Source organism: Triticum aestivum, chromosome 7B (genome assembly GCF_018294505.1).
Source record: "Triticum aestivum cultivar Chinese Spring chromosome 7B, IWGSC CS RefSeq v2.1, whole genome shotgun sequence".
NCBI lineage: Eukaryota > Viridiplantae > Streptophyta > Magnoliopsida > Poales > Poaceae > Triticum > Triticum aestivum.
In genome coordinates this window covers 572,174,146-572,200,850 of record NC_057813.1, presented here as the reverse complement: position 1 = coordinate 572,200,850, position 26,705 = coordinate 572,174,146, and the positions used below count along the sequence as shown (strand labels likewise).

Sequence of the window (26,705 nt, the reverse complement as noted above, 5' to 3'; positions counted from 1 at the left end):
AGGGCCGAGGCCCATGTACCTCTCTTCGCCCCTAGACTATATATACTCCATCCCCACCTACGTTTTAGGGTTAGCATTATGATAGCTCATTTGAGGTAGAGTATTGCTCATCCGTACCGGATGTACTCCTCGTGAGGGACCGCACCTCTTTGGAAAAGATCCATCCGGATTCAAGGCCACCATCTGGAGAAGACAATCAAGACCTCCTCACGGAGAAGAACGGTTACTCTTGTATCGTCCCTTGTTGACTTTGGATCTTGTGTTACTTTGTGCCTCGATGATCTAGCACTTGTGTGATCAAGTTCGTGTCGGTTGAGTGTTTCTCTTGTTTTTCCCTCGTGTTTTCCCTCGTGTTCTTCCGCGCGTTCTTCGTGTTCCCCCGTAGGATCCTGCTACGTCTTGAGCTTGTGTTGGTTTTCCTTGAAGAGGAAAGGGTGATGCAGCAATAGTAGTGTAAGTATTTCCCTCAGTTTTTTAGAACCAAGGTATCAATCCAGTAGGAGGCTCCTCAAAAGTCCCACGCACCTACACAAACAAACAAAGAACTCGCAACCAATGCAATAAAGGGGTTGTCAATCCCTTCACGGCCACTTGCGGAAGTGAGATCTGATAGAGATAGTATGATAAGATAAATATATTTTTGGTATTTTATGATATAGATTGGAAAAGTAAAGATGCAAATAAAAGTAGATTGAAAGCTTATATGATAAAATATAGACCCGGGGGCCATAGGTTTCACTAGTGGCTTCTCTCAAGATAGCATAAGTATTATGGTGGGTGAACAAATTACTCTCGAGCAATTGATAGAAAAGCGAATAATTACGAGATTATCTAGGCATGATCATGTATATATGCATCACGTCCGCAACAAGTAGACCGACTCCTGCCTGCATCTACTACTATTACTCCACACATCGGCTGCTATCCAGCATGCTTCTAGAGTATTAAGTTCATAAGAACAGAGTAACGCATTAAGAAAGATGACATGATGTAAAGGGATAAACTCATGCAATATGATATAAACCCCATCTTTTTATCCTCGATGGCAATAATACAATACGTGCCTTGCAACCCCTGCTGTCACTGGGTAAGGACACCGCAAGATTGAACCCAAAGCTAAGCACTTCTCCCATGGCAAGAAAGATCAATCTAGTAGGCCAAACCAAACTGATAATTCGAAGAGACTTGCAAAGATAACTCAATCATACATAAAAGAATTCAGAGGAGATTCAAATATTTCTCATAGATAAACTTGATCATAAACCCACAATTTATCGGATCTCGACAAATACACTGCAAAAAGAGTTGCTTCGAATAGATCTCCACAAGAGAGGGGGAGAACATGGTATTGAGATCCAAAAAGAGAGAAGAAGCCATCTAGCTAATAACTATGGACCCGAAGGTCTATGGTAAACTACTCACAACTCATCAGAGGGGCTATGGTGTTGATGTAGAAGCCCTCCGTGGTCGATTCCCCCTCCGACGGAGCGCTGGCGAAGGCTCCAAGATAGGATCTCGTGGATACAAAAGGTTACGGCGGTGGAAATTATTTTTCGTTGGCTCCCTGGATGTTTTTGGGGTACGTGGGTATATATAGGAGGAAGAAGTAGGTCGGTGGACGCCCGAGGGGCCCACGAGACAGGGGGCGCCCTATAGGGGTGGGCGCGCCCCCCACCCTCATGGCTGCCTCGGCTGCTTCTTGGCTTGCACTCCAAGTCCTCTGGATCACGTTCGTTCCAAAAATCACACTCCCGAAGGTTTCATTCCGTTTGGACTCCGTTTGATATTACTTTTCTTCGAAATACTGAAATAGGCAAAAAAACAACACTACGGGTTGGGCCTCCAGTTAGTAGGTTAGTCCCAAAAATGATATAAATGTGTAAAATAGCATGGAACAATAAAAAATTATAGATACGTTGGAGACGCTCCAAACGTGAAAGATCGGCCCCTAGGGTTCCGCCCTACATCAGCTTCCCAATTAGAGTAAGCGAAATGGGAGCGATCGACCGCATTGTAGAACTTAACCAGAAACTCGTAACCATGTTTAGTTCTTAAGTGAGCCCTCCTCGTCTCCACATTCTCAAAGTCATCTAAACCAAAACCAAGCTTCTCCAATACATATGGTCTAGCATGGCACAGGATGTACTAGCTGAATTGAAAAAAAATCCATAAATTACATGTTGAACAAAAGAAGCACAAGTGATGATATTAATTACGATGAAATGCTTGTAGTTGCGTATCGTACAAACATCGAAGGTCTCTTCTAGCTTCACGGTGAAAAACCTATCATTTTGCAGGTGAGGAAACCTGTCGCACACACCCCGGTCATCGTAGCAGTACCCGCACTCCGGGATCCCATCATCATCAGACATCTCCTGTGTTCAAAATTCAAAGATTATAACTCAATGGCAAATCCCAAAAAATCCAGCATGACCTTTGCTAAAAAGGACATATCGAGTGCCTGAAATTTGCTGGAACGGAAATTAATCAACACTCCAGCAAACACATAGGATATTTATCGATGGTCATTGCATTTCAATGGTTCAAAATATGAAAAAAAACATTTGAAAATATCTTATATATAATCCTAACACTAGATAAACTAGTTTTATTAACTACTTACTAAATAAACTAGTTTTATTAACTACTTACTAAATAAACTAGTTTTATTAACTACTTACTAAATAAACTAGTTCTATTAAGCACTTACTATAAATAAACTAGTTCTATTAAGCACTTACTAAATAAACTAGTTCTATTAAGCACTTAATATAAATAAACTAGTTATATTAATCACTTACTAAATAAACTATTTCTATTAAACACTTGCTAAAAATTCTACTACCCTAGTTCTACCCTAAATTTTCTTATTTCTATTTTATTCAAAACACCTAAAATAGTCAAAAAAATCATTCTATTAAAAAACCCTTCAGTCTACATTCTAAAATCTACATTTAAATTACCTACGATTTGCAAGAACAGAGACAAGGGAGGGAGGGAGGAGAGAGGAGGGGGTGGGGGCGGCCGGAGGAGAAGGGGGAGGGGCCGACCGGAGGAGGAGGAGGGAGGGGCGGTGGGAGGAGGGCTGCCGATGGAGGAGGGAGGAGGAGGCGGCCGCAGGCGAAGGGAGGAAGGCGTGGTGGGAGGAGGAGGGACGGAAGGAGGGAGTACCTCGGTGTGGACGGACGACGGCGGCGGCGGTGACGAACGACGACGGTTATCGGCGCGGGCGAGAGTGACTGAGAGGGAGAAGGAGTGAGAGAGAGGTCGACTGTGTGGGGGATAAGGTAGGGTTAGTAGTAGCGTGTGTACGCAAAAGCGCTACAGCTAAGGAGAATAGCAGTAGCGCTAGGCGAGTATACGCGCTACTGCTAAGTTGGGCTAGCAGTAGCGCCTTGCTATAAAAAGAGCTACTGCTAAGTGTAAGTATGCAAAAATACATTGTCTGTCAATGCAAAAATAGATTGGCCATCAATGATCTTTTTGTGTACAATCTGAATTGTCAATATGAGTCCTCTTCGGTAGGAACCGGAGAAGACTCATATGGCGGCCACAAATTCTACACATAGAGTTCAGTGAAGACCAAGTGGTTGTGATAGTTTGAGAAGTAACATATTTAAGGTGGTAAACACCCTGTTCGCGGAGCGAGGTGGGACTAAACTTATGGGCTGAACTGAGCAGTAGCGAGTTTTATAGAAGTGCGTTGCTGCTAACATCTACAACAGTAGCGCGGTGCGGTATAGGGCGCTACTGCTATAACTAGCTGGACGGCGAGGTCATGACAATTAGAGCAGTAGCGCAGTTTAGAGGGGACGCACTACTGCTATTTTTCTTTCAGCAACGCGTTTTTCTGAAACGCGCTGCTGCTAAATAGCAGTAGCGTTATATTTTAAAGAGCACTACTGGTAAGATTTTATGTATAAGATTTTCCCTAGTAGTGGAAACCGCCATGGCCACCTCCGTCACCAATGGCACGAGAGCTGGACGAAGCCTGATCTTTATAATCATACTTTCTCTATTTTCTCATGAAAACAAGGGGCTGTATGGAGTTTTTTTTCCCAGATGACGACCTGTATAGAGTCACCTTAAAAGAAAAAGTAGTCTTTAGCGAAAGAAAGAAAAACTAGTCACCAGAAAACTAGTCGAGACTGGTTCTCTCCAAAACCCTCTATGATCATTTCGAAAAGAAGAAGAAGAAAACCCTTCAAAGTCGTGTTCAAACAAAACAATCGCCTAATTTTGGACTTGAGAAACCCCAACAGTCCAACCCAGCTTAGATCTTGTCATCTCGGGCGAGCGAGATAACAAGTGCGGGTGGGGTGAGTGGCACTCGGCGCACCGCGCAGGCTACGCCTATGCGGCACGTTTACCTTTGGTTCTGCATGTGGCAGAGCGGCCGCTCGTTCTCTCCAACGAGCATGCACACACTTTTAAGATTTGAAGAAAACCCTTTAGGTCAGCTCAATTTTTTTTAATTCTCTATGGTCGTGTTCCAAACAACTGCTAGTAACTTCCGCAAAAAAAAAACTAGTAAAACAACCGCCTAATTTTGGACTTGAGAAACCCCAACACAACAGTCCAACTGAACTAGACTACCCCTCATTTTTTTAAAAAAAATTAACCAGACTAGATCGTGTCATCGTGGGCGAGATAACAGGCGCGGGTGGGGTGAAGTTTCCCCAGTATTTCGGCTCACCCACACGCCCTAGAGTTAATTGCACAGAAGTACCACAATTCGGGCATCACATGCAGATTGGTACCACGATTGCTAATTTTTGCGTGTCAGTACCAACATTCGTCCAAATTTTTGCAAATCAGGCTAAAACGCGTATTTATACGTATTGACAGTGTATCTGACAGTTGGGGCCCGTCTGTCAGGTGCCGACGTGGCATATTTTTTGCAAAAAACCCCCTTGCTTTATACGTAATAACATAAATACCCGGTATTTTTGCGGGAAAAATGTTAACGTGAGAGAATTTTTTTTGTTCGGACTTGTTTGAAAGTTTCCAACGAACTGGATAAATAAATAAAGTGAACCGAAGTATTTATACGTATTGACAGTGTATCTGACAGTTGGGGCCCGTCTGTCAGGTGCTGACGTGGCATATTTTTTGCAAAAAACCCCCTTGCTTTATACGTAATAACATAAATACCCGGTATTTTTGCGGGAAAAATGTTAACGTGAGAGAATTTTTTTGTTCGGACTTGTTTGAAAGTTTCCAACGAACTGGACAAATAAATAAAGTGAACCGAAAAATCGGACGCGCCGGGTTTCGAACCTGCGACCTGCGGCACGCGGGCGGATCGCGCTAGCCACCAGGCCACAGCGACGCTTATGTTAAGTTACAGGCGGGTCCGCCTTTATATTATAGTAGCCACGCTGGGCCGGCGGCCGAGCCCAGCACTGCTGCGTGCCCTGAATCACTTATTTTTTAATCATAATATTAATATTTTTTTTGCGATTACATATTAGTGCACTAAAACAGTGAACCTTTTATTAAAAAATTGATGTGTTTCTCTAAATGCTAGAATGATTTTACGCAATAAGTTTTTAAAACATGCTGAACATTTTCTCAAATACACATTGTCAAAAAAATTCATCATGTATTAAGAAAATGTTCAACCTATATTACAAAAAAGATCACCGTATATATTAAAAAATGCTCAACCTAAATTACAAAAATATTCATCGTATACATTAAAAAAATGTTCGACCTGAAAGTTCAATATATTAAAAAATGCTCACTGTTTGCAAAGTAAAGTTCATCAAGCATTAAAAAATGATCACTATACGCAGAAAAGGTGCTCAGCGTACATTAAGATAATGTTGATGCAAATTCAAAAACATGTTCATCATGTATTTGAAAACATCATGTATTGAAGCCTATCTAAAAAAATATTTAGTAAGTATGTTAAAAACAGAAGAAGAACGAACCCAGTGAATAAAAGAAGAAAGAAAGAAAAACCTAAAAATAAGCCAAAACCAGAAAAAAAAGCATAATACGATAAATAAATAGAAAAGAAATCCGGGCGAACGAGCCCAGCACGCGCGTCAGTAAAAGGCGAAACGAAAAAACAATTACAGGCCTTAGTTGGCCCAACTACCGGCCAGCGTTCGGCTATTGTATAAATAATGTCCTGCCTGGATAGAAACACGAGCAGCCCTTTGGCCGGGTGGCTAGCGCGCTACGCCCGCGTATCGCAGGTTCGAAACCTGGCGCGCGCGATTTTTCGTTTACTTTATTTATTTGTCCAGTTCGTTGAAAACTTTCGAACAAGTCCGAGCAAAAAAAATTCTCTCACGGTAAACATTTTTCCCGCAAAAATAACGGGTATTTATGTGATTACGTATAAAGCAAGGGGGTTTTTTGCAAAAAATATGCCACGTCGGCACCTGACAGACGGGCCCCAACTGTCAGATACACTGTCAATACGTATAAATACGCGTTTTAGCCTGATTTGCAAAAATTTGGACGAATGTTGGTGCTGACACGCAAAAATTAGCAATCGTGATACCAATCTGCATGTGATGCCCGAATTGTGGTACTTCTGTGCAATTAACTCCACGCGCCCACATGGTGGCATGCACACTCCTTGACGGCCGCACTGTAGCGCTTTGATGAACTACTCCGCAGCCCGGTCCGCATTGAAGACGCCTCGCCGCAGTCCCCACCCACTCGCCTTTTTCATCGCGCGGAGACGAGAGAGTTTGCGTGCTGCCTTCCTCCCTTCCTTCATCCCTGCAGAGTGGCAGTGGAGAGAGAAAGAAGACCGCAACAACAGAAAGCGCACCCGCTCCTCCCGCTCCTCACGAGTCGGCCACTCCGCCGCCTCCTCGCTCCCTCCGCCTCGGATTCCCCGGCCGCCGGCCCGCCGCATTCCCTCGCCGACCCAGCGTACGTCGGCGCCTACCCCTACCCTTCCTCTCTTTCTCTCTCTCTCTCCGTGACCGCGCGTGCTAGTCGGAGAGTCCGGCGCGGATGCACTTTCACGCATATGCACGCTTGTCACTAAACTTGAGTTGAATGTTATTGGTTTTGAGCACATAAAAGACTTGTATGCTAATGATTCATCTTTTGCTACTCCTTATGCTCAATGTTTGACCATACATGTTGGGAACGATATTACGTCAAGGATGGTTATCTTATGAGAGCTAACAAACTATGCATTCCCGAGTCTTCTCTTAATTTGCTCCTTTTGCAAGAGTCTCATGGAGGCGGACTCATGGGACACTTTGGTCGCGACAAGACATTCACCACGCTCTCCAAGAACTACTTTTGGCCCAAGATGTTCCGCGACGTCTCACGCTTCACCAACCGATGCTCTACATGTCGCAAACTAAGTCTAAAGCTCAATCCCATGGTCTTTACATGCCTCCTATTCCTTATCAACCTTGGGAAGACATTAGCATGGATTTTGTACTTGGTTTGCCTAGAACTCAAAATGGAAAGGATTCCGTGTTCGTTGTTGTGGAACGATTTTCTAAGATGGCACATTTCATTCCTTGCAACACGATAGATGATGCTTCACACGTTGCAAATCTCTTTTGTAGGGAAATCTTGCGACTCCATGGAGTACCAAAGACAATCATCTCCGACCGCGACGTCAAGTTCTTGAGTTACTTTTGGAAGATGTTATGCGCCAAGCTCATAATCAAGCTCTTGTTCTCATCCGCTTACCATCCTCAAACCGACGGCCAAACAGAGGTGACGAACCGTACACTCTCCACTCTACTTCGTGTGTTGATTAAGAAGAACATCAAGGAGTGGAAGGAATGTCTACCCATCGCCGAGTACGCCTACAACCGTGCAAGACATTCGACTACCGGCAAGTCCCCCTTCGAGGTCGTCTACGGCTTCAACCCGTTGTCCCCATTGGACATTCTACCCCTTCCTCTACAAGAGCGCACCAACCTCAATGCAAGTGCCCGTGCAAGCTACATCAAGAATATGCATGAAGATACAAGGCACACCATCGAGCGCCAAGTACAATGACTCGCGACCAAGCTCAACATCAACAAGAATCCCATGATATTCAACATTGGAGACCTCGTGTGGCTACACCTTCGCAAGGACCACTTCCCCAATGAACGCAAGTCCAAACTTCTCCCTCAAGCCGATGGACCCTTCAAGGTGCTAGCATGCTACAACAACAACGCTTACAAGATCGACCTCCCACGCGACAAGTACAATGTGAGCGACATCTTCAACATCTCCGATCTCTCCCCGTACCATGGTGATGAGGATTTCGATCCAAGGTCGGATCTTTCCCAAGGGGGGGGGGAGATGATGCGGAGCATCCTTCGGTCATCCCCATGGACCTTCCATCGTCTCACCAAGCACCAAGAGGACCCATGACTAGAGCACGAGCTAGATCTCTCGCGACCGAGGTGACTTCTCTCCTTAGAGATATCTCATATGATCCTCTCGAGACATGGTTACTGCCTAAATCAGGAATATTGTGCATGATTAGGTATCAAGAGGATCCTCCCAAGAATGTACATGCAGATGGTCAAGACCCCAAGTCCACGGAAGAAGAGAACCAACAGAAGAAGGCGAGAACAGCCTCCAGGCACCGGACATTCGACCCCTAGAGATCTACATGACCAGGACTCTGCACAAGAAGCTACAAGGACCGGACATCCGGCGTCCAGACCGGACATCCGGCCCCCCTCACTGGAAATCCGGCCAACTGCCCGGACATTCGGCCCCGACATCCAGAGAGCACAGAAGGTTGCCCCATCAGCCCGGACATCCGGTCATCACCCCGGACATCCGTCGCCTCCCAAAGCACCAGACATCCAACCCCTCCGCCCGGACATCCGGCGCCGCCCGTCCAGAGAACAGAACGGCCATCTTCACCAGCCCGGACATCCGGCCCCTCGCGAGCCACCGGACATCCGGCCCGCACCCGGACATCCGGCCCTCCCTGTCTGCAAACAGTGTAAGGGCCGAGGCCCATGTACCTCTCTTCGCCCCTAGACTATATATACTCCATCCCCACCTACGTTTTAGGGTTAGCATTGTGATAGCTCATTTGAGGTAGAGTATTGCTCATCCGTACCGGATGTACTCCTCGTGAGGGACCGCACCTCTTTGGAGAAGATCCATCCGGATTCAAGGCCTCCATCTGGAGAAGACAATCAAGACCTCCTCACGGAGAAGAACGGTTACTCTTGTATCGTCCCTTGTTGCCTTTGGATCTTGTGTTACTTTGTGCCTCGATGATCTAGCACTTGTGTGATCAAGTTCGTGTCGGTTGAGTGTTTCTCTTGTTTTTCCCTCGTGTTTTCCCTCGTGTTCTTCTGCGCGTTCTTCGTGTTCCCCCGTAGGATCCTGCTACGTCTTGAGCTTGTGTTGGTTTTCCTTGAAGAGGAAAGGGTGATGCAGCAATAGTAGTGTAAGTATTTCCCTCAGTTTTTTAGAACCAAGGTATCAATCCAGTAGGAGGCTCCTCAAAAGTCCCACGCACCTACACAAACAAACAAAGAACTCGCAACCAACGCAATAAAGGGGTTGTCAATCCCTTCACGGCCACCTGCGGAAGTGAGATTTGATAGAGATAGTATGATAAGATAAATATATTTTTGGTATTTTATGATATAGATTGGAAAAGTAAAGATGCAAATAAAAGTAGATTGAAAGCTTATATGATAAAATATAGACCCGGGGGCCATAGGTTTCACTAGTGGCTTCTCTCAAGATAGCATAAGTATTATGGTGGGTGAACAAATTACTCTCGAGCAATTGATAGAAAAGCGAATAATTACGAGATTATCTAGGCATGATCATGTATATATGCATCACGTCCGCAACAAGTAGACCGACTCCTGCCTGCATCTACTACTATTACTCCACACATCGGCTGCTATCCAGCATGCTTCTAGAGTATTAAGTTCATAAGAACAGAGTAACGCATTAAGAAAGATGACATGATGTAAAGGGATAAACTCATGCAATATGATATAAACCCCATCTTTTTATCCTCGATGGCAACAATACAATACGTGCCTTGCAACCCCTGCTGTCACTGGGTAAGGACACAGCAAGATTGAACCCAAAGCTAAGCACTTCTCCCATGGCAAGAAAGATCAATCTAGTAGGCCAAACCAAACTGATAATTCGAAGAGACTTGCAAAGATAACTCAATCATACATAAAAGAATTCAGAGGAGATTCAAATATTTCTCATAGATAAACTTGATCATAAACCCACAATTTATCGGATCTCGACAAATACACTGCAAAAAGAGTTGCATCGAATAGATCTCCACAAGAGAGGGGGAGAACATGGTATTGAGATCCAAAAAGAGAGAAGAAGTCATCTAGCTAATAACTATGGACCCGAAGGTCTATGGTAAACTACTCACAACTCATCAGAGGGGCTATGGTGTTGATGTAGAAACCCTCCGTGGTCGATTCCCCCTCCGACGGAGCGCTGGCGAAGGCTCCAAGATGGGATCTCGTGGATACAAAAGGTTACGGCGCTGGAAATTATTTTTCGTTGGCTCCCTGGATGTTTTTGGGGTACGTGGGTATATATAGGAGGAATAAGTAGGTCGGTGGACGCCCGAGGGGCCCACGAGACAGGGGGCGCCCTATAGGGGTGGGCGCGCCCCCCACCCTCATGGCTGCCTCAGCTGCTTCTTGGCTTGCACTCCAAGTCCTCTGGATCACGTTCGTTCCAAAAATCACACTCCCGAAGGTTTCATTCCGTTTGGACTCCGTTTGATATTACTTTTCTTCGAAATACTGAAATAGGCAAAAAAAAACACTACGGGTTGGGCCTCCAGTTAGTAGGTTAGTCCCAAAAATGATATAAATGTGTAAAATAGCATGGAACAATAAAATATTATAGATACGTTGGAGACGCTCCAAACGTGAAAGATCGGCCCCTAGGGTTCCGCCCTACATCAGCTTCCCAATTAGAGTAAGCGAAATGGGAGCGATCGACCGCATTGTAGAACTTAACCAGAAACTCGTAACCATGTTTAGTTCTTAAGTGAGCCCTCCTCGTCTCCACATTCTCAAAGTCATCTAAACCAAAACCAAGCTTCTCCAATACATATGGTCTAGCATGGCACAGGATGTACTAGCTGAATTGAAAAAAAATCCATAAATTACATGTTGAACAAAAGAAGCACAAGTGATGATATTAATTACGATGAAATGCTTGTAGTTGCGTACAGTACAAACATCGAAGGTCTCTTCTAGCTTCACGGTGAAAAACCTATCATTTTGCAGGTGAGGAAACCTGTCGCACACACCCCGGTCATCGTAGCAGTACCCGCACTCCGGGATCCCATCATCATCAGACATCTCCTGTGTTCAAAATTCAAAGATTATAACTCAATGGCAAATCCCAAAAAATCCAGCATGACCTTTGCTAAAAAGGACATATCGAGTGCCTGAAATTTGCTGGAACGGAAATTAATCAACACTCCAGCAAACACATAGGATATTTATCGATGGTCATTGCATTTCAATGGTTCAAAATATGAAAAAAAAACATTTGAAAATATCTTATATATAATCCTAACACTAGATAAACTAGTTTTATTAACTACTTACTAAATAAACTAGTTTTATTAACTACTTACTAAATAAACTAGTTTTATTAACTACTTACTAAATAAACTAGTTCTAATAAGCACTTACTATAAATAAACTAGTTCTATTAAGCACTTACTAAATAAACTAGTTCTATTAAGCACTTAATATAAATAAACTAGTTATATTAATCACTTACTAAATAAACTATTTCTATTAAACACTTGCTAAAAATTCTACTACCCTAGTTCTACCCTAAATTTTCTTATTTCTATTTTATTCAAAACACCTAAAATAGTCAAAAAATCATTCTATTAAAAAACCCTACAGTCTACATTCTAAAATCTACATTTAAATTACCTACGATTTGCAAGAACAGAGACAAGGGAGGGAGGGAGGAGAGAGGAGGGGGTGGGGGCGGCCGGAAGAGAAGGGGGAGGGGCCGGCCGGAGGAGGAGGAGGGAGGGGCGGTGGGAGGAGGGCTGCCGATGGAGGAGGGAGGAGGGGGCGGCCGCAGGCGAAGGGAGGAAGGCGTGGTGGGAGGAGGAGGGACGGAAGGAGGGAGTACCTCGGTGTGGACGGACGACGGCGGCGGCGGTGACGAACGACGACGGTTATCGGCGCGGGCGAGAGTGACTGAGAGGGAGAAGGAGTGAGAGAGAGGTCGGCTGTGTGGGGGATAAGGTAGGGTTAGTAGTAGCGTGTGTACGCAAAAGCGCTACAGCTAAGGAGAATAGCAGTAGCGCTAGGCGAGTATACGCGCTACTGCTAAGTTGGGCTAGCAGTAGCGCCTTGCTATAAAAAGAGCTACTGCTAAGTGTAAGTATGCAAAAATACATTGTCTGTCAATGCAAAAATAGATTGGCCATCAATGATCTTTTTGTGTACAATCTGAATTGTCAATATGAGTCCTCTTCGGTAGGAACCGGAGAAGACTCATATTGCGGCCACAAATTCTACACATAGAGTTCAGCGAAGACCAAGTGGTTGTGATAGTTTGAGAAGTAACATATTTAAGGTGGTAAACACCCTGTTCGTGGAGCGAGGTGGGACTAAACTTATGGGCTGAACTGAGCAGTAGCGAGTTTTATAGAAGTGCGTTGCCGCTAACATCTACAACAGTAGCGCGGTGCGGTATAGGGCGCTACTGCTATAACTAGCTGGACGGCGAGGTCATGACAATTAGAGCAGTAGCGCAGTTTAGAGGGGACGCACTACTGCTATTTTTCTTTCAGCAACGCGTTTTTCTAAAACGCGCTGCTGCTAAATAGCAGTAGCGTTATATTTTAAAGAGCGCCACTGGTAAGATTTTATGTATAAGATTTTCCCTAGTAGTGGAAACCGCCATGGCCACCTCTGTCACCAATGGCACGAGAGCTGGACGAAGCCTGATCTTTATAATCATACTTTCTCTATTTTCTCATGAAAACAAGGGGCTGTATGGAGTTTTTTTTCCCAGATGACGACCTGTATAGAGTCACCTTAAAAGAAAAAGTAGTCTTTAGCGAAAGAAAGAAAAACTAGTCACCGGAAAACTAGTCGAGACTGGTTCTCTCCAAAACCCTCTATGATCATTTCGAAAAGAAGAAGAAAAAAACCCTTCAAAGTCGTGTTCAAACAAAACAATCGCCTAATTTTGGACTTGAGAAACCCCAACAGTCCAACCCAGCTTAGATCTTGTCATCTCGGGCGAGCGAGATAACAAGTGCGGGTGGGGTGAGTGGCACTCGGCGCACCGCGCAGGCTACGCCTATGCGGCACGTTTACCTTTGGTTCTGCATGTGGCAGAGCGGCCGCTCGTTCTCTCCAACGAGCATGCACACACTTTTAAGATTTGAAGAAAACCCTTTAGGTCAGCTCAATTTTTTTTAATTCTCTATGGTCGTGTTCCAAACAACTGCTAGTAACTTCCGCAAAAAAAAACTAGTAAAACAACCGCCTAATTTTGGACTTGAGAAACCCCAACACAACAGTCCAACTGAACTAGACTACCCCTCATTTTTTTTTAAAATTAACCAGACTAGATTGTGTCATCGTGGGCGAGATAACAGGCGCGGGTGGGGTGAAGTTTCCCCAGTATTTCGGCTCACCCACACGCCCCAGAGTTAATTGCACAGAAGTACCACAATTTGGGCATCACATGCAGATTGGTATCACGATTGCTAATTTTTGCGTGTCAGTACCAACATTCGTCCAAATTTTTGCAAATCAGGCTAAAACGCGTATTTATACGTATTGACAATATATCTGACAGTTGGGGCCCGTCTGTCAGGTGCCGACGTGGCATATTTTTTGCAAAAAACCCCCTTGCTTTATACGTAATAACATAAATACCCGGTATTTTTGCGGGAAAAATGTTAACGTGAGAGAATTTTTTTGTTCGGACTTGTTTGAAAGTTTCCAACGAACTGGACAAATAAATAAAGTGAACCGAAGTATTTATACGTATTGACAGTGTATCTGACAGTTGGGGCCCGTCTGTCAGGTGCTGACGTGGCATATTTTTTGCAAAAAACCCCTTGCTTTATACGTAATAACATAAATACCCGGTATTTTTGCGGGAAAAATGTTAACGTGAGAGAATTTTTTTGTTCGGACTTGTTTGAAAGTTTCCAACGAACTGGACAAATAAATAAAGTGAACCGAAAAATCGGGCGCGCCGGGTTTCGAACCTGCGACCTGCGGCACGCGGGCGGATCGCGCTAGCCACCAGGCCACAGCGACGCTTATGTTAAGTTACAGGCGGGTCCGCCTTTATATTATAGTAGCCACGCTGGGCCGGCGGCCGAGCCCAGCACTGCTGCGTGCCCTGAATCACTTATTTTTTAATCATAATATTAATATTTTTTTTGCGATTACATATTAGTGCACTAAAACAGTGAACCTTTTATTAAAAAATTGATGTGTTTCTCTAAATGCTAGAATGATTTTACGCAATAAGTTTTTAAAACATGCTGAACATTTTCTCAAATACACATTGTCAAAAAAAATTCATCATGTATTAAGAAAATGTTCAACCTATATTACAAAAAAGATCACCGTATATATTAAAAAATGCTCAACCTAAATTACAAAATAATTCATCGTATACATTAAAAAAATGTTCAACCTGAAAGTTCAATATATTAAAAAATGCTCACTGTTTGCAAAGTAAAGTTCATCAAGCATTAAAAAATGATCACTATACGCAGAAAAGGTGCTCAGCGTACATTAAGATAATGTTCATGCAAATTCAAAAACATGTTCATCATGTATTTGAAAACATCATGTATTGAAGCCTATCTAAAAAAAATATTTAGTAAGTATGTTAAAAACAGAAGAAGAACGAACCCAGTGAATAAAAGAAGAAAGAAAGAAAAACCTAAAAATAAGCCAAAACCAGAAAAAAATAAAGCATAATACGATAAATAAATAGAAAAGAAATCCGGGCGAACGAGCCCAGCACGCGCGTCAGTAAAAGGCGAAACGAAAAAACAATTACAGGCCTTAGTTGGCCCAACTACCGGCCAGCGTTCGGCTATTGTATAAATAATGTCCTGCCTAGATAGAAACATGAGCAGCCCTTTGGCCGGGTGGCTAGCACGCTACGCCCGCGTGTCGCAGGTTCGAAACCTGGCGCGCGCGATTTTTCGTTTACTTTATTTATTTGTCCAGTTCGTTGAAAACTTTCGAACAAGTCTGAGCAAAAAAAATTCTCTCACGGTAAACATTTTTCCCGTATAAAGTAAGGGGGTTTTTTGCAAAAAATATGCCACGTCGGCACCTGACAGACGGGCCCCAACTGTCAGATACACTGTCAATACGTATAAATACGCGTTTTAGCCTGATTTGCAAAAATTTGGACGAATGTTGGTGCTGACACGCAAAAATTAGCAATCGTGATACCAATCTGCATGTGATGCCCGAATTGTGGTACTTCTGTGCAATTAACTCCACGCCCCACACGGTGGCACGCACACTCCTTGACGGCCGCACTGTAGCGCATTGATGAACTACTCCGCAGCCCGGTCCGCATTGAAGACGCCTCGCCGCAGTCCCCACCCACTCGCCTTTTTCATCGCGCGGAGACGAGAGAGTTTGCGTGCTGCCTTCCTCCCTTCCTTCATCCCTGCAGAGTGGCAGTGGAGAGAGAAAGAAGACCGCAACAACAGAAAGCGCACCCGCTCCTCCCGCTCCTCACGAGCCGGCAACTCCGCCGCCTCCTCGCTCCCTCCGCCTCGGATTCCCCGGCCGCCGGCCCGCCGCATTCCCCCGCCGACCCAGCGTACGTCGGCGCCTACCCCTACCCTTCCTCTCTTTCTCTCTCTCTCTCCGTGACCGCGCGTGCTAGTCGGAGAGTCCGGCGCGGCTGGCCGGACGGCGGCATGCACTCGATTCCTCGCCGGCGTGTAGGGTATGCCAGGGACGGTCTCGGCTCGCCGCCGCGGTTCGTGCGAGGATCGCCGTGGTATCTTCGGCCGATTCGCTTCGCCCCAAGGCTCGAACCCTGCTTTTCCGTGTCGCCCGGCGGGGTTTGTGGGTGGGTGGGTGGGGTTTTAGGTTCGCAAAGGTCCGCCCTTGTCACTGTCAGGGGAGATCCTTCTTGTTCCGGCGCGAGTTACCGCCTCCTGCTAGCTTTAATTTGTCTCCGACATTCTGTGGTAGGTCCATTTGGTGGTGGTGCCCTCGCTGCGTTGTCCGTTCGTTACTTTGTCCCATCTTGTCCCCGCCCTGGCTCGTCGATTTTGGGATGCTCCTTTGCAGTGACGATTTAGAGCGGATTTATCTTCTTCTAACTTGTACTGCGGCCTCGTACTGGATCAGGGTCGTCTTGTTTGGTTTGGTTGTATGCGAGCATGTGTGGCTGACCAACTGATGCATGGCTTTGGTGTGTGATGGTAATGACATGTTTTGTTTTGTGTAACCTATGAAGAGCATCCAGGGAACTCATTGGGTTTTGGTACTACATTTGCTTCGCCTGGTACTGTGCCTCAATTTTTTTTAGTGTAATGTGGTGTTCTCCGTCAATATAAATGTGCAATATCTTGCATGCCACTGCATAACTGCATCTTACAGATAGTCTTCGGATAATAGAGTCATTCTAATTTTGTCGAATTCACTTATTGAGTGCAGCGATGATTATGAGGTAACTGTAGTCCTACCAAAGGCATAATTGTAGTTAGTGCAGCCTTACAGGTGTATTTAATATGATAGAGTTGGTTGTGTTTCTGTCTTATGTTTTCGGCGGCGGTAAATAATGGAGTCGTAAAATGTACTGATTTCTTGCAACTGCGATATGATATAATTGATTGTGCAGCATGTTTTTTTACCTGGAACAATGTGTGATAAATGTACTGAAACCATGCTTTTGTTTATTGAACCTTTTGGCCATTGTTACAGGACAAGAGAGTTATCTCATGAGGAACTTTCGAGGTCATAACCCTGAGAAAGGGATGGTTCATCCTCGCAAGCGTTCAAGAAAGAGGCTTATTACTAGTGACAGTGATGATGATGATGACTATACTGACAAGGATTACTCAATTGAAGAAGACGCATCAAAGCAGCTTGTCCTCTATGATCCGCAGACCACACGTCGCCAGCAAAGGGAATTCCAAGTAGCCGAGCCCATATATGACTCTACTCCACTGCAGCAAATACCCCCGAAGACAAAGTATGGTGGACACTCCAGAGTTTTACCATCTATTGGGCACTATACTGTACAGTGCGCCCAGTGCTTCAAATGGAGGGTCGTTCCAACAAAGGAGAAATATGAAGAGCTGCGTGAGACTATTTCCGAGGAACTTTTTGTGTGTGCAAGGGCTCGTGAATGGAACCGTGTTTTATCATGTGATGATCCAGAAGATATGTCACAAGATGGAAGTAGGGTGTGGGCAATTGACAAGCCAAACATTGCCCAGACTCCTGTTGGCTGGAATAGGGAGGTCAGAATCAGGGGGGAGGGTTGCAGCAAGTTTGCAGATGTGTATGCCCTGTTCCTTTTCCTGCATTTGCACTAATACCTGTGATTTGTTATTATTAAGTCTTTTGGTCATTTCCATGTTCAGTCCCTCAACTGTATTTTCTTGAGAAACTAGTCCTTCCACTGTACTTAATAGCTTTTGCACCGTATCACTCATGGAATGCTTTATCTGGTTCTTGATCAGTCTCTTTGCTTAGTTACAACTGGTAAAGGACTAGCATGCCCTTTGTGGTTTATCCCTGTTAACTATGATTCATGAAACTACACAGTTTCTGTACTCCATGCCTCGTTTTAAGGAATACTTCATGCTTCTTAATAGAATAAAACATTTGCTTCTTATAATATGTCAGTTTGAACAGCCATTTTTTTCTTTCTGAAAAGGAGGATAACCCTGTCTGCTGTTGAGCAACCATTTATATGTTTATCAGTTTTGCTGATGCCAATTTAAATCTCTAGTAATCATGAAATATGTTCTCCAAAGTTGTTTGCTTATGGTATTCCAACATGCAACATACTTGATCATAACAATATTTGAGTTATTTTGCTTCTCTCAGGTATTACACTTCTCCAGCTGGGACAACGTTGAGGTCAATGGTTGAAATTGAGAGGTGTGCTGATGAATTCATATTCTGTTTCACCTAGCGTTTGTTACTTATGGCACCCGATTGATCTAGCACTACATAGCCAAGTTCTTCCCAGAAACGATACAATCGTCGTTTTGATGTTTCAGGTACTTGGCAGAGAATCCATTCTACGTTCGACAAGGGGTTTATTTAGGCCAGTTCTCGTTTGCTACCCCAAAGCCTCTGCAAGAAGATTATGTCAGGAAGCGTAAATATTCAGCAACAACTCGTGAATTGCCGGACATTCTTGAGCCAGTTGAAGGTGTGTGAATTCAGACTAAGATTTGCTGTACTGTTAGCCCTTTCTGCTATACATTTTCAGAAATATTTTCTTATCAATCCCCTGAGCTTCCAGATAGTGCATGCTTCAAATCAAGTATGATTGTGGAAATGGTAACCGTGGCAAATGCCTTTTGGAAACATGTGTGTTACTAACATTCATCCTCCAAGGAAAATTGTTAAATGAGCATGGAGCAATGAACGAGTGCATGAGTTGCACTACCTATTACACCCTCCGTAAAGAAATATAAGAGCGTTTAGATCACTATAGTGATTTAGTGATCTAAACGCTCTTATATTTCTTTACGGAGGGAGTATGTTCTACATTCATCATTCTTGGTCTTCGTACCATCTATAATGTTTTTTACTGACTTGGCAATGTGATGCATACATATTCTTTTCCCAATCATGCCATTGCTGTTTCCTGACATAACTCTGTATGTGTGTCTATTCTTTGTTTCAGTGAACCCACTGTGCTGGGCAGCGCCTCCTACCCGCAGAGAGCAGCTTCAGATGGGGGCTTCAGCTTCAAACCCCGTCGACCTCGACGGCGAACCTGAGGTGTTTGAAGCACCACCCATGCACACCAACAGGAGAAATCTGAATCAAGCGATGCCGTCATGGAGCGGGCGCAAGAAGAGAGCGGCGTCGTCTGAAGAGCCCAAGAAGAGAACCATGCAGCAAGCTTCGGCGTCGATCCGTCCACCGTCTCCACCCAGCTGGCCACGCCGCGGCCAGCCTCAGCGGTTTCCCAGCGACGTCGAGCACGTGCTGTTGTGAGCCCGGAAGCGCAGCTTCCTCCGGGTCTTCCTGTGGGTTTGGTTTCATTTTGCCCTCGACGAACATCGAATCGAGGAGGCGACGATGGACGCGGTTGATCAGATCAGATCGGATGCCCGAAGCATCGAGTTTTGGTGTTGTGAATATGATGCCCAAGGCAATGGCGTAGGCCGTAGTATCCCCCAGATATAGGTTCGGTAGCTGGTTTGAGACTTGTTAGGACGTGTTGCTTGTACTGCATATATATGTATGCTCGTATGGTATGGTATGGTATGGTGGGATTACGTGTGTCTTGACTGAGTAAAGTTGGAGCAGGCCCTAATTATGTGTTCCCTTCGTTATCTTAACCTGGGAGTCAAGTCATTTCTCATCTCCCAAGTTTGAAGATGTACAATATGTTGGCGATGAAGATGACGGTGAGGGGAGGGGGGAGTTCCACTCCAAGATCCGGGGCGCGAATGCAGATGAGGACTCCGGGGAGGAAGCAAGAGAAGAGGAGACTAAAGAAAAGGAGAAGATGATTTCTGTACAAGGAGATGCTACAAGATGATCACAACAAGGAAGGAAATGGAGGCTAAGAGGAAACAATGACGTTGCCTTTAACAGACAAACCATCACCAACTTTTTGCAGGTCATCTTCAGAGTGTCTACTTGGATCCGTACGTGGTCATTACTCAGCCGTGCGGACCACATGGAGCATATGGATATTGGGTGCAGCCGATGGGAGATGGTTGCACGGGATACATATAATCGGTTTGGATGACGGTCCAATAATAGGATAGGCGTTTAGTCTCCTATTCTTTCTGGCGCCGATTGTGGCTTTTATTTTTGGCCGCTTGTGGCTTTTCTTTGTTTATTAAGATTTTTGTTTCTTTTTGAGACTTCTTGTTCGAACCTTCGGGAAATTTTATTTTAATAAATGGCTGTGTGCATCAAGAGATGCAGAGGCCGGAGGTACGCCTCCTTTTCAGAAAAAAAGAGAAAACAAGAAAGGGCACCTGACACATGGTTGAGGAGCGCAAGGCAGCCATTTAGCAGGAGAAGTTAAGGGTTATGGGAGAGGAGGTGTTGACCAAGAAAATGGAGCAATATCGAAATAATATTGTGTTCATGGGTACCAGTGTCTCTTTGTTTTCAACTTAGAGGCAAAATATTTGCTTCATCGATTAACTAAGAGAAAAGAGTTGATGAAAAACAATGCGAAAACAATGCAAAATTGACCACATGCGGACTACTCTTCAGCCCGCACATGCAAACCATCAAACCCTCCCAACAAGCTACAACTGCAAAACACTAACACATGGACAAAAGTTACGCCCATCAGTGGCGGAGGCAGGGGGTGGCCAGCAGGGGCCAAGGCCCTCCCCATGATCACACTTTCCTTTGTATTATGCATGTGAACAGTGAATATTTTTTCATTTTTCTTTAAGCCGGCCCTCCCTGAGATCAAATTATAGGCAATCCTGCCTCCGTCACTGACGCCCATCAAAAACACCTCGACAACAACATCAGACACCACCAAATGCACGATGATAACAAAAACCAAGAAAACGAACCATGAGACTGTAAACCACACAACAAGCCACCGCACATGGTTTCCCTATATCATCACTCTTCTTACTTTTGCTTCCGAGATATTTTACCAGATAATGAGGCAGATGCCGTGTGCTGCGGAGGCAAGCTATGATGGTGAGAGAAAGCAAAAAATAAAATAAAAGATGGATTTACCATTGAATCAAAATCCAACGGTTTTAAACACCACCCACGACTAAAACAGTTAACTGAGTTTCTAGTCTAGATCTCAAAGAATAAAAGTAAAACTGTGCAATTTATAATTATTTTCTCTGAAAAATACAGTTTGTGTTTGGTGCAAGTAGGGCTGAACAATCTGGTGCCCGTTGCTGGGTGGGTCCCACAGGAGAGAGAGATATGCGGCTAGGGGTCCACCCGCAGCGACAACTCATTTGAGATTTGAAGGATGATTTCGGGCTTCCCTCTCTTTTCTTCCGCATCCCCGCTTCCCAGCTCCATCCTCGCACCTCTAATCCCCGCAGCTTCGACCCATTCTTCCTGACGGGTTAGGGTTTGGTCACGAAATCGCCCTCCATCCCACGAATTCCCCCCCATCCCACGAAATCGAAGGGCCGAGCTCACCCGCGCGGGGATGATGGGCCGCCCGGCGTCCGCGTGCGGCTCCGTCGCCGCCGCGCGGGAGGCCAGCCTCCGCCTCCGCCACCGCGGGCCTCGACTGCGCCGGGACGAGCTTCCTCCCTCGCCCAGATCTGCCCGGCGCCGCGCCCTCTCCCCCGCCGCGTCCCCCGTCTCCGACCTTCGGGACGCCCTTCTTCACCGCCTCCACCTCCGCCGCGCGGCGCACGCTTCGCCGCCGCCGTCTGTGCCTCGGGGGATCGGGCCGCTCCCCCCCGCCTGCGCAGCCCCGGAGTTGCTCGACCGGCTTGACTTCCTTGAAGCCCGCCCGCCTCCCTCGTCGCCTCAGTCTCCGCAGCGCGTGGCGCGCTCCCCTACTTCCGCATCCCCCGCGCAGGAGGCTCTCCGCGCGGCGCGCTCTTCTCCGCCTCGATGGATCGAGAACCTCTTCTCCGCCCACCTTGCTTCCGCGGCACCCACCGTGCTGGGGCCCCGCCGCTGCCGTCGCCGTCTCGGCGTCGGCGTTGAGGAAACCTCACGGCGCTGCGCGTTCTCCCCTGCTTCCGCACGCCAAGCTCCAGGCCCCTCGCACATGGGATTGGGAGTGGGGCTCCCTCCGCCGCTGCCGTTCACGTTCTCGTGCTCGGTAAGTCGGCTTGAATTAATTCACTCATGGATTGAATGATTTCTATGTTTAGCCATTTTAGCTTTGCACTCGGCTACGGCCTTAGCCACTGCACTGCACAGTGCACATCCATTGTGCTGGACCGGGAGGGTTGCCGGTTCGGCGACCAAGTCGCCGAGGTAGGCATGGTAGCCAGAGGTGGAACTTACGTACATGCCAAGGAACATATATGCCAAGGAAGAAGCTCAGGTCGCCCAAATCTTTCATGTCAATTTAGCGTGTAGTGTAGCCTGTCGCTGATGTGCTGAATGAGCTGCTGGAGGAAGCAGTGAACACGATACCATCGACATATAGGAGGAGGTAGGAGACGCCGTGGCGGTAGATGAACGGGGAGTGCGTACCGTGAGGAAGGAGGACGTAGGAGACAAAGCCGAATGTCGTAAGCAACTACGTGTAGTTCCAAATTATTTGAAGTTTTAGCTTTGTTCTAACTGAAACTTTTAAATTTTGACCAAGTAGAAAGTATATCAACATAAAGCACATTTTTCTTACTTTATATATTCGATGAGGGCAAATTCGAATATTTTGACCTAGGGCAAAGGTAGAAGTTTAAACAATTTGGTAAGGAGAGAGTATGTACCTTGATATTTTTGTTAACTCTGTACCCATGAACTGCTTATGCAATGGTTTGATCAGTTAGATGATGATTTTAGTGGGCTTGTCTTGGTAGTTTGTTCTCTAGATGTACATTGCAAGTGATAAAACTAAAAGATTAATTAAACTTGATGGTTAGCTATTTGTATTGCCACAAATAAACTACAAGGTCAATGTGTTAGTGTACTGATCCGAATTCTGTTAAATGAATGCTTCTTTTATATTGAACAGATCCATTTGTAAACTTGTATACCTATTTAATGCGTAAGTTACAATACAATAACAAGTTACTCCAATTTTGAATGCCAGCCGTTACTCACACATAGGATGAATACGATGGCTATGCTGCCGGCCTCACTTGTTTACTGATCAATCGAATGGCTTCGTTTAGCCATTTTTGCGTCGCAAGTTTACAGAATAGCTAGGCAATACCGATGGCAGCCTTCTCACATATGAAGTGGATGTTGAGCTCCACATTTGTTGCGACTGTAGTGCACAAGTTTGGTGGAGAGACACGCAACTAGTTGCAGTAGACGACCGCGTCGCTATCAGCATTGCAGATACCGGAGCCAAGTGCACTAGTCTGCGGCATTAGCCATGGCACAGTGCACATGCTTTGCGCTAGACTGGGACACGATGGGTTGCCGCTCCGGCGACCAGGAGACAAGAGTCGCTGAGGTAGGCACTGTAGCCAGCCAGTGGTCCAACAGATGTCGAGATGAAGGACAGTAGGGGATGAAGCCGAGTGTCGGGAGGAAGAAGGGTAGGGGATGAAGCCGAGTGTCGTGAGCAACTCCGAGTTTCTTGCAAATTATTTGAACTTTTAGCTTTGTCCTAAGTTAATCTTATTCAGTTTGATCAAGTCTACAGAAAAATATATCAACATGTACAACATGAAATTAATTTCGTTAGATTTATCATACAATTTGAAATGGAGAGAATATGTACCTGGCTATTTTTGTTAACCCGTATCCATGATACGCTTATGCAATTCTTTGATCAGCTAGATATTTATGTAGTGCAACTAAGTATTACTCCCTCCGTCCGGAAATACTTGTCATCAAAATGAATGAAAATAGATGTATCTACAACTAAAATACATCTAGATACATCCATTTCAATGACGTATTTCCGGACGGAGGGAGTACTGTTTATGGACTTGTCTCAATAACTTGTACATCGCGGCCGATTAAACTGAGTTATTAAAAGCTTGTGCAAAAATGTTTACCTATTTGTGTCAATTCTTGTCTTAAATTTGTCCAAATACGGATGTATCAAGTCATGTTTTAGTATTAGGTACATCCGTATGTAGACAAATCTAAGACAAGAATTTTGGGACGGAGGGAGTATAGTGTAGTGTAGCCTGTCGCTGGAAGCACTTTCTTAGCGTCTAGTGTAGCCTGTCGCTGATGCGCCGAATGAACTGCTGGAGGAGGCAGTGAACACGATATCATCGACATATAGGAGGAGGTAGGAGACGCTGTGGCGGTAGACAAACGGGGACCGCGTACCGTGAGGAAGAAGGAGGTAGGAGACAAAGCCGAATGTCGTAAGCAACTACGTGTATGTTCCAAATTATTTGAAGATTTAGCTTTGTTCTAAGTGAACCTTTTAAATTTTGACCAAGTAGGAAGTATTATCAATATAAAACACATTTTTTGTACTTTATATATTCGATGAGGGCAAATTCGAATATTTTGGCCTAGGGCAAAGGTAGAAGTTTAAACAATTTGGAAAGGAGAGAGTATGTACCTTGTTATTTTTGTCAACTCTGTACCAGTGAACTGCTTATGCAATGCTTTCATCAGTTAAATATTCATGTAGAAGTGGATGCAACTAAGATTACTTTAGTGGGCTTATCTTGGTAGTTTGTTCTCTAGATGTACATTGCAAGTGATTAAACTAAAAGGTTAATTAAACTTGATGGTTAGCTATTTGTATTGCCACAATTAAACTACAAGGTCAATGTGCTAGTGTACTGATCCAAATTCTTTTAAATGAATGCTTCTTTTATATTCAACAGATGCATTTGTAAACTTGTATCCCTATTTAACGCGTAAGGTACAATACAATAACCAGTTACTTCTATTTTGAATGCCAGCCGTTACTCACACATCGGATGAATTCGATGGCTTTGCTGCCGGCCTCCCTTGCTGTGCTGCCCCCTGAAAAACCAGATGAAGAAGAAATTTCAGGGCCAGTTCTAATCATCACTAATCTGGAACTTCCGAGAAGCATTCTATTTTCTCCATACACGATGAAAGCATTCACTAGTAGTTTGCCAGTTGGCACCGCAGATGTGCTATATTCAAATGGATATTTTTTTCTGCTCAAAGAAGGCACTTATGTTTCGCTGTGGGAAGTGAAGTCAGAGAAGCGTTTACTGAACTTCCATGTGGGGATGGAAATTGAACAGGGTTATTTCAATGGAACCCCTGGTTCAGATCTTACTGTAGTGCTCGCTAGGCAAAGGATATTTGCTGAAGTAGATGCTGATGATAATGCAGATGAAGGTGGTGGAGAAGCAGATATCGTCACTGAATTTTGGCTAAGAAGAATGGATGGTGTTTGGCAGCAGAATGCTGTAGTATGCGGACATTTAGGCATACACAGCCTCATCATCCACCAAAATGCTTTGTTTTGGTTATCCAACAATGGATGTCTCTGCTCGGTGACGCAGGAGGAAGATGGTCTACTACTCCCTCCGTTCCGAATTAGTTGTCTTAGATTTGTCTAGATACGGATGTATCTAGCACTAAAATAAGTCTACATACATCCGTATCTAGACAAATCCAAGACAAGTAATTTAGAACGGAGGGAGTACATCTCATAGAGTGGGAGGGTGCTGTGGAACCAATTGGAAACAGCTTTTCTCTGATTGAAAATCTTGGCAATCTTTACATAGTAAAAAGTGGAGGAGTTTTACCAAATTTGGCTGGCATTTACAGAGTTGTCCCTGGTGATCCACCCGCGTTTCCAGAGACCAGAATGACCGGGACAGACATCTTCATTGTGCCCGGGAGGACTGGCATTGTTCTTCCTAATCAAACAGACGACAGTAGAGTCTTCACTGCTCCAATGGTAGCGGACGCCGACTGCTCTCGGTACGTATGTACTCCATCAGTCTGTTCTTTATTCTTTCATTTTCTTATTGTTAATTCTTTGGTGCCGAGGATTAGAAAAAATTCTTACAGCTATATTGTCACTGCAGGTTCAGCTACGTACACAATCGTCACGATAACATCAGGCCTTGCGAGGGCGAAGTATTTCACATGTGGTGTTCGGCTGCCTGGGTAGTGATGAAGCCCCGTCTCTGAGTATTCGTTCATCCTTCGGCCAGATGAGCATGAGTCAAATTGAATGCTTCGGTGCAATGCTTCTGTACAAATGTTTCTGCCAACTGGTGGAGTGCGTTGCAGGGAATGCAGTCAAGTGTAACAAGCAGTCAGCGCTGCATTCACATTCACTGATTACAGCAAAAGAAAGTGTCACAAGTGTTGTAGCCAAAGGCCGAGGATAAAAGGGAATCACCTAGAACTAATACGTCCTTAGTTACCTGGGAGGCTGGGACCTAGTCTGCCGAGTGTAACTTCTGGTGCTGCTACGTACGTTTTTCTTGTACTTTTTTTTTTTTGAAAAATGGATCATATGGGAGCATGTATTAGTTCATTTCTTCATATTATTAGCAGGGCTGACGGCTGGACCGTTAGAGGAGGAAGGGGGAGGGTGCTCGCCGGCAGTGGCAGAGCTAGACAAACAATTCCGCAATGACTTTTTTTGGGGAAAGCATGAATGTTTGTAGGGCATCTCTACTAGATCCACTATCCTGAATGTCCAAAACCTTCTCCATATCTCATTTCTCTAAATTTTAGTAAGAACATGACGTTTGCTCAGATTCTATATTAAAAAAAATTATTTTGCTGATTTGTCCAAACGTTTGCTCAAACAATTGAAACAAATTCATCACACCAACACATACCCCCACCTTCCCAAAATAAGTGTCTTACTTATTTTGGTACGGAGGGGGTACATAGACATTCTAATGCACCGCATCCTAATTCTGCTACAAGCATACATAATGTTCATCG

General features: G+C 44.9%; 2 protein-coding genes across 2 annotated transcripts; both read left to right on the top strand.

Annotated features, from left to right (window-relative positions):
• The first annotated feature begins 15,523 nt into the window (after nt 1–15,523).
• On the top strand, nt 15,524–19,495 carry LOC123159081 (uncharacterized). The gene is made up of 5 exons (XM_044576884.1): nt 15,524–15,813; nt 16,929–17,511; nt 18,063–18,116; nt 18,239–18,393; nt 18,874–19,495. The coding sequence occupies exons 1-5, from the start codon at nt 15,537–15,539 to the stop codon at nt 19,188–19,190; spliced, it is 1,386 nt and encodes a 461-aa protein (XP_044432819.1). The 5' UTR covers nt 15,524–15,536; the 3' UTR covers nt 19,191–19,495.
• Nucleotides 19,496–21,210: 1,715 nt separating this feature from the next.
• On the top strand, nt 21,211–26,418 carry LOC123159998 (uncharacterized). Its single transcript, XM_044577803.1, has 3 exons — nt 21,211–21,984; nt 24,719–25,721; nt 25,829–26,418. Exons 1-2 carry the CDS (start codon nt 21,355–21,357, stop codon nt 25,352–25,354), a joined length of 1,266 nt encoding a protein of 421 aa, XP_044433738.1. The 5' UTR covers nt 21,211–21,354; the 3' UTR covers nt 25,355–25,721; nt 25,829–26,418.
• Nucleotides 26,419–26,705: the final 287 nt, after the last annotated feature.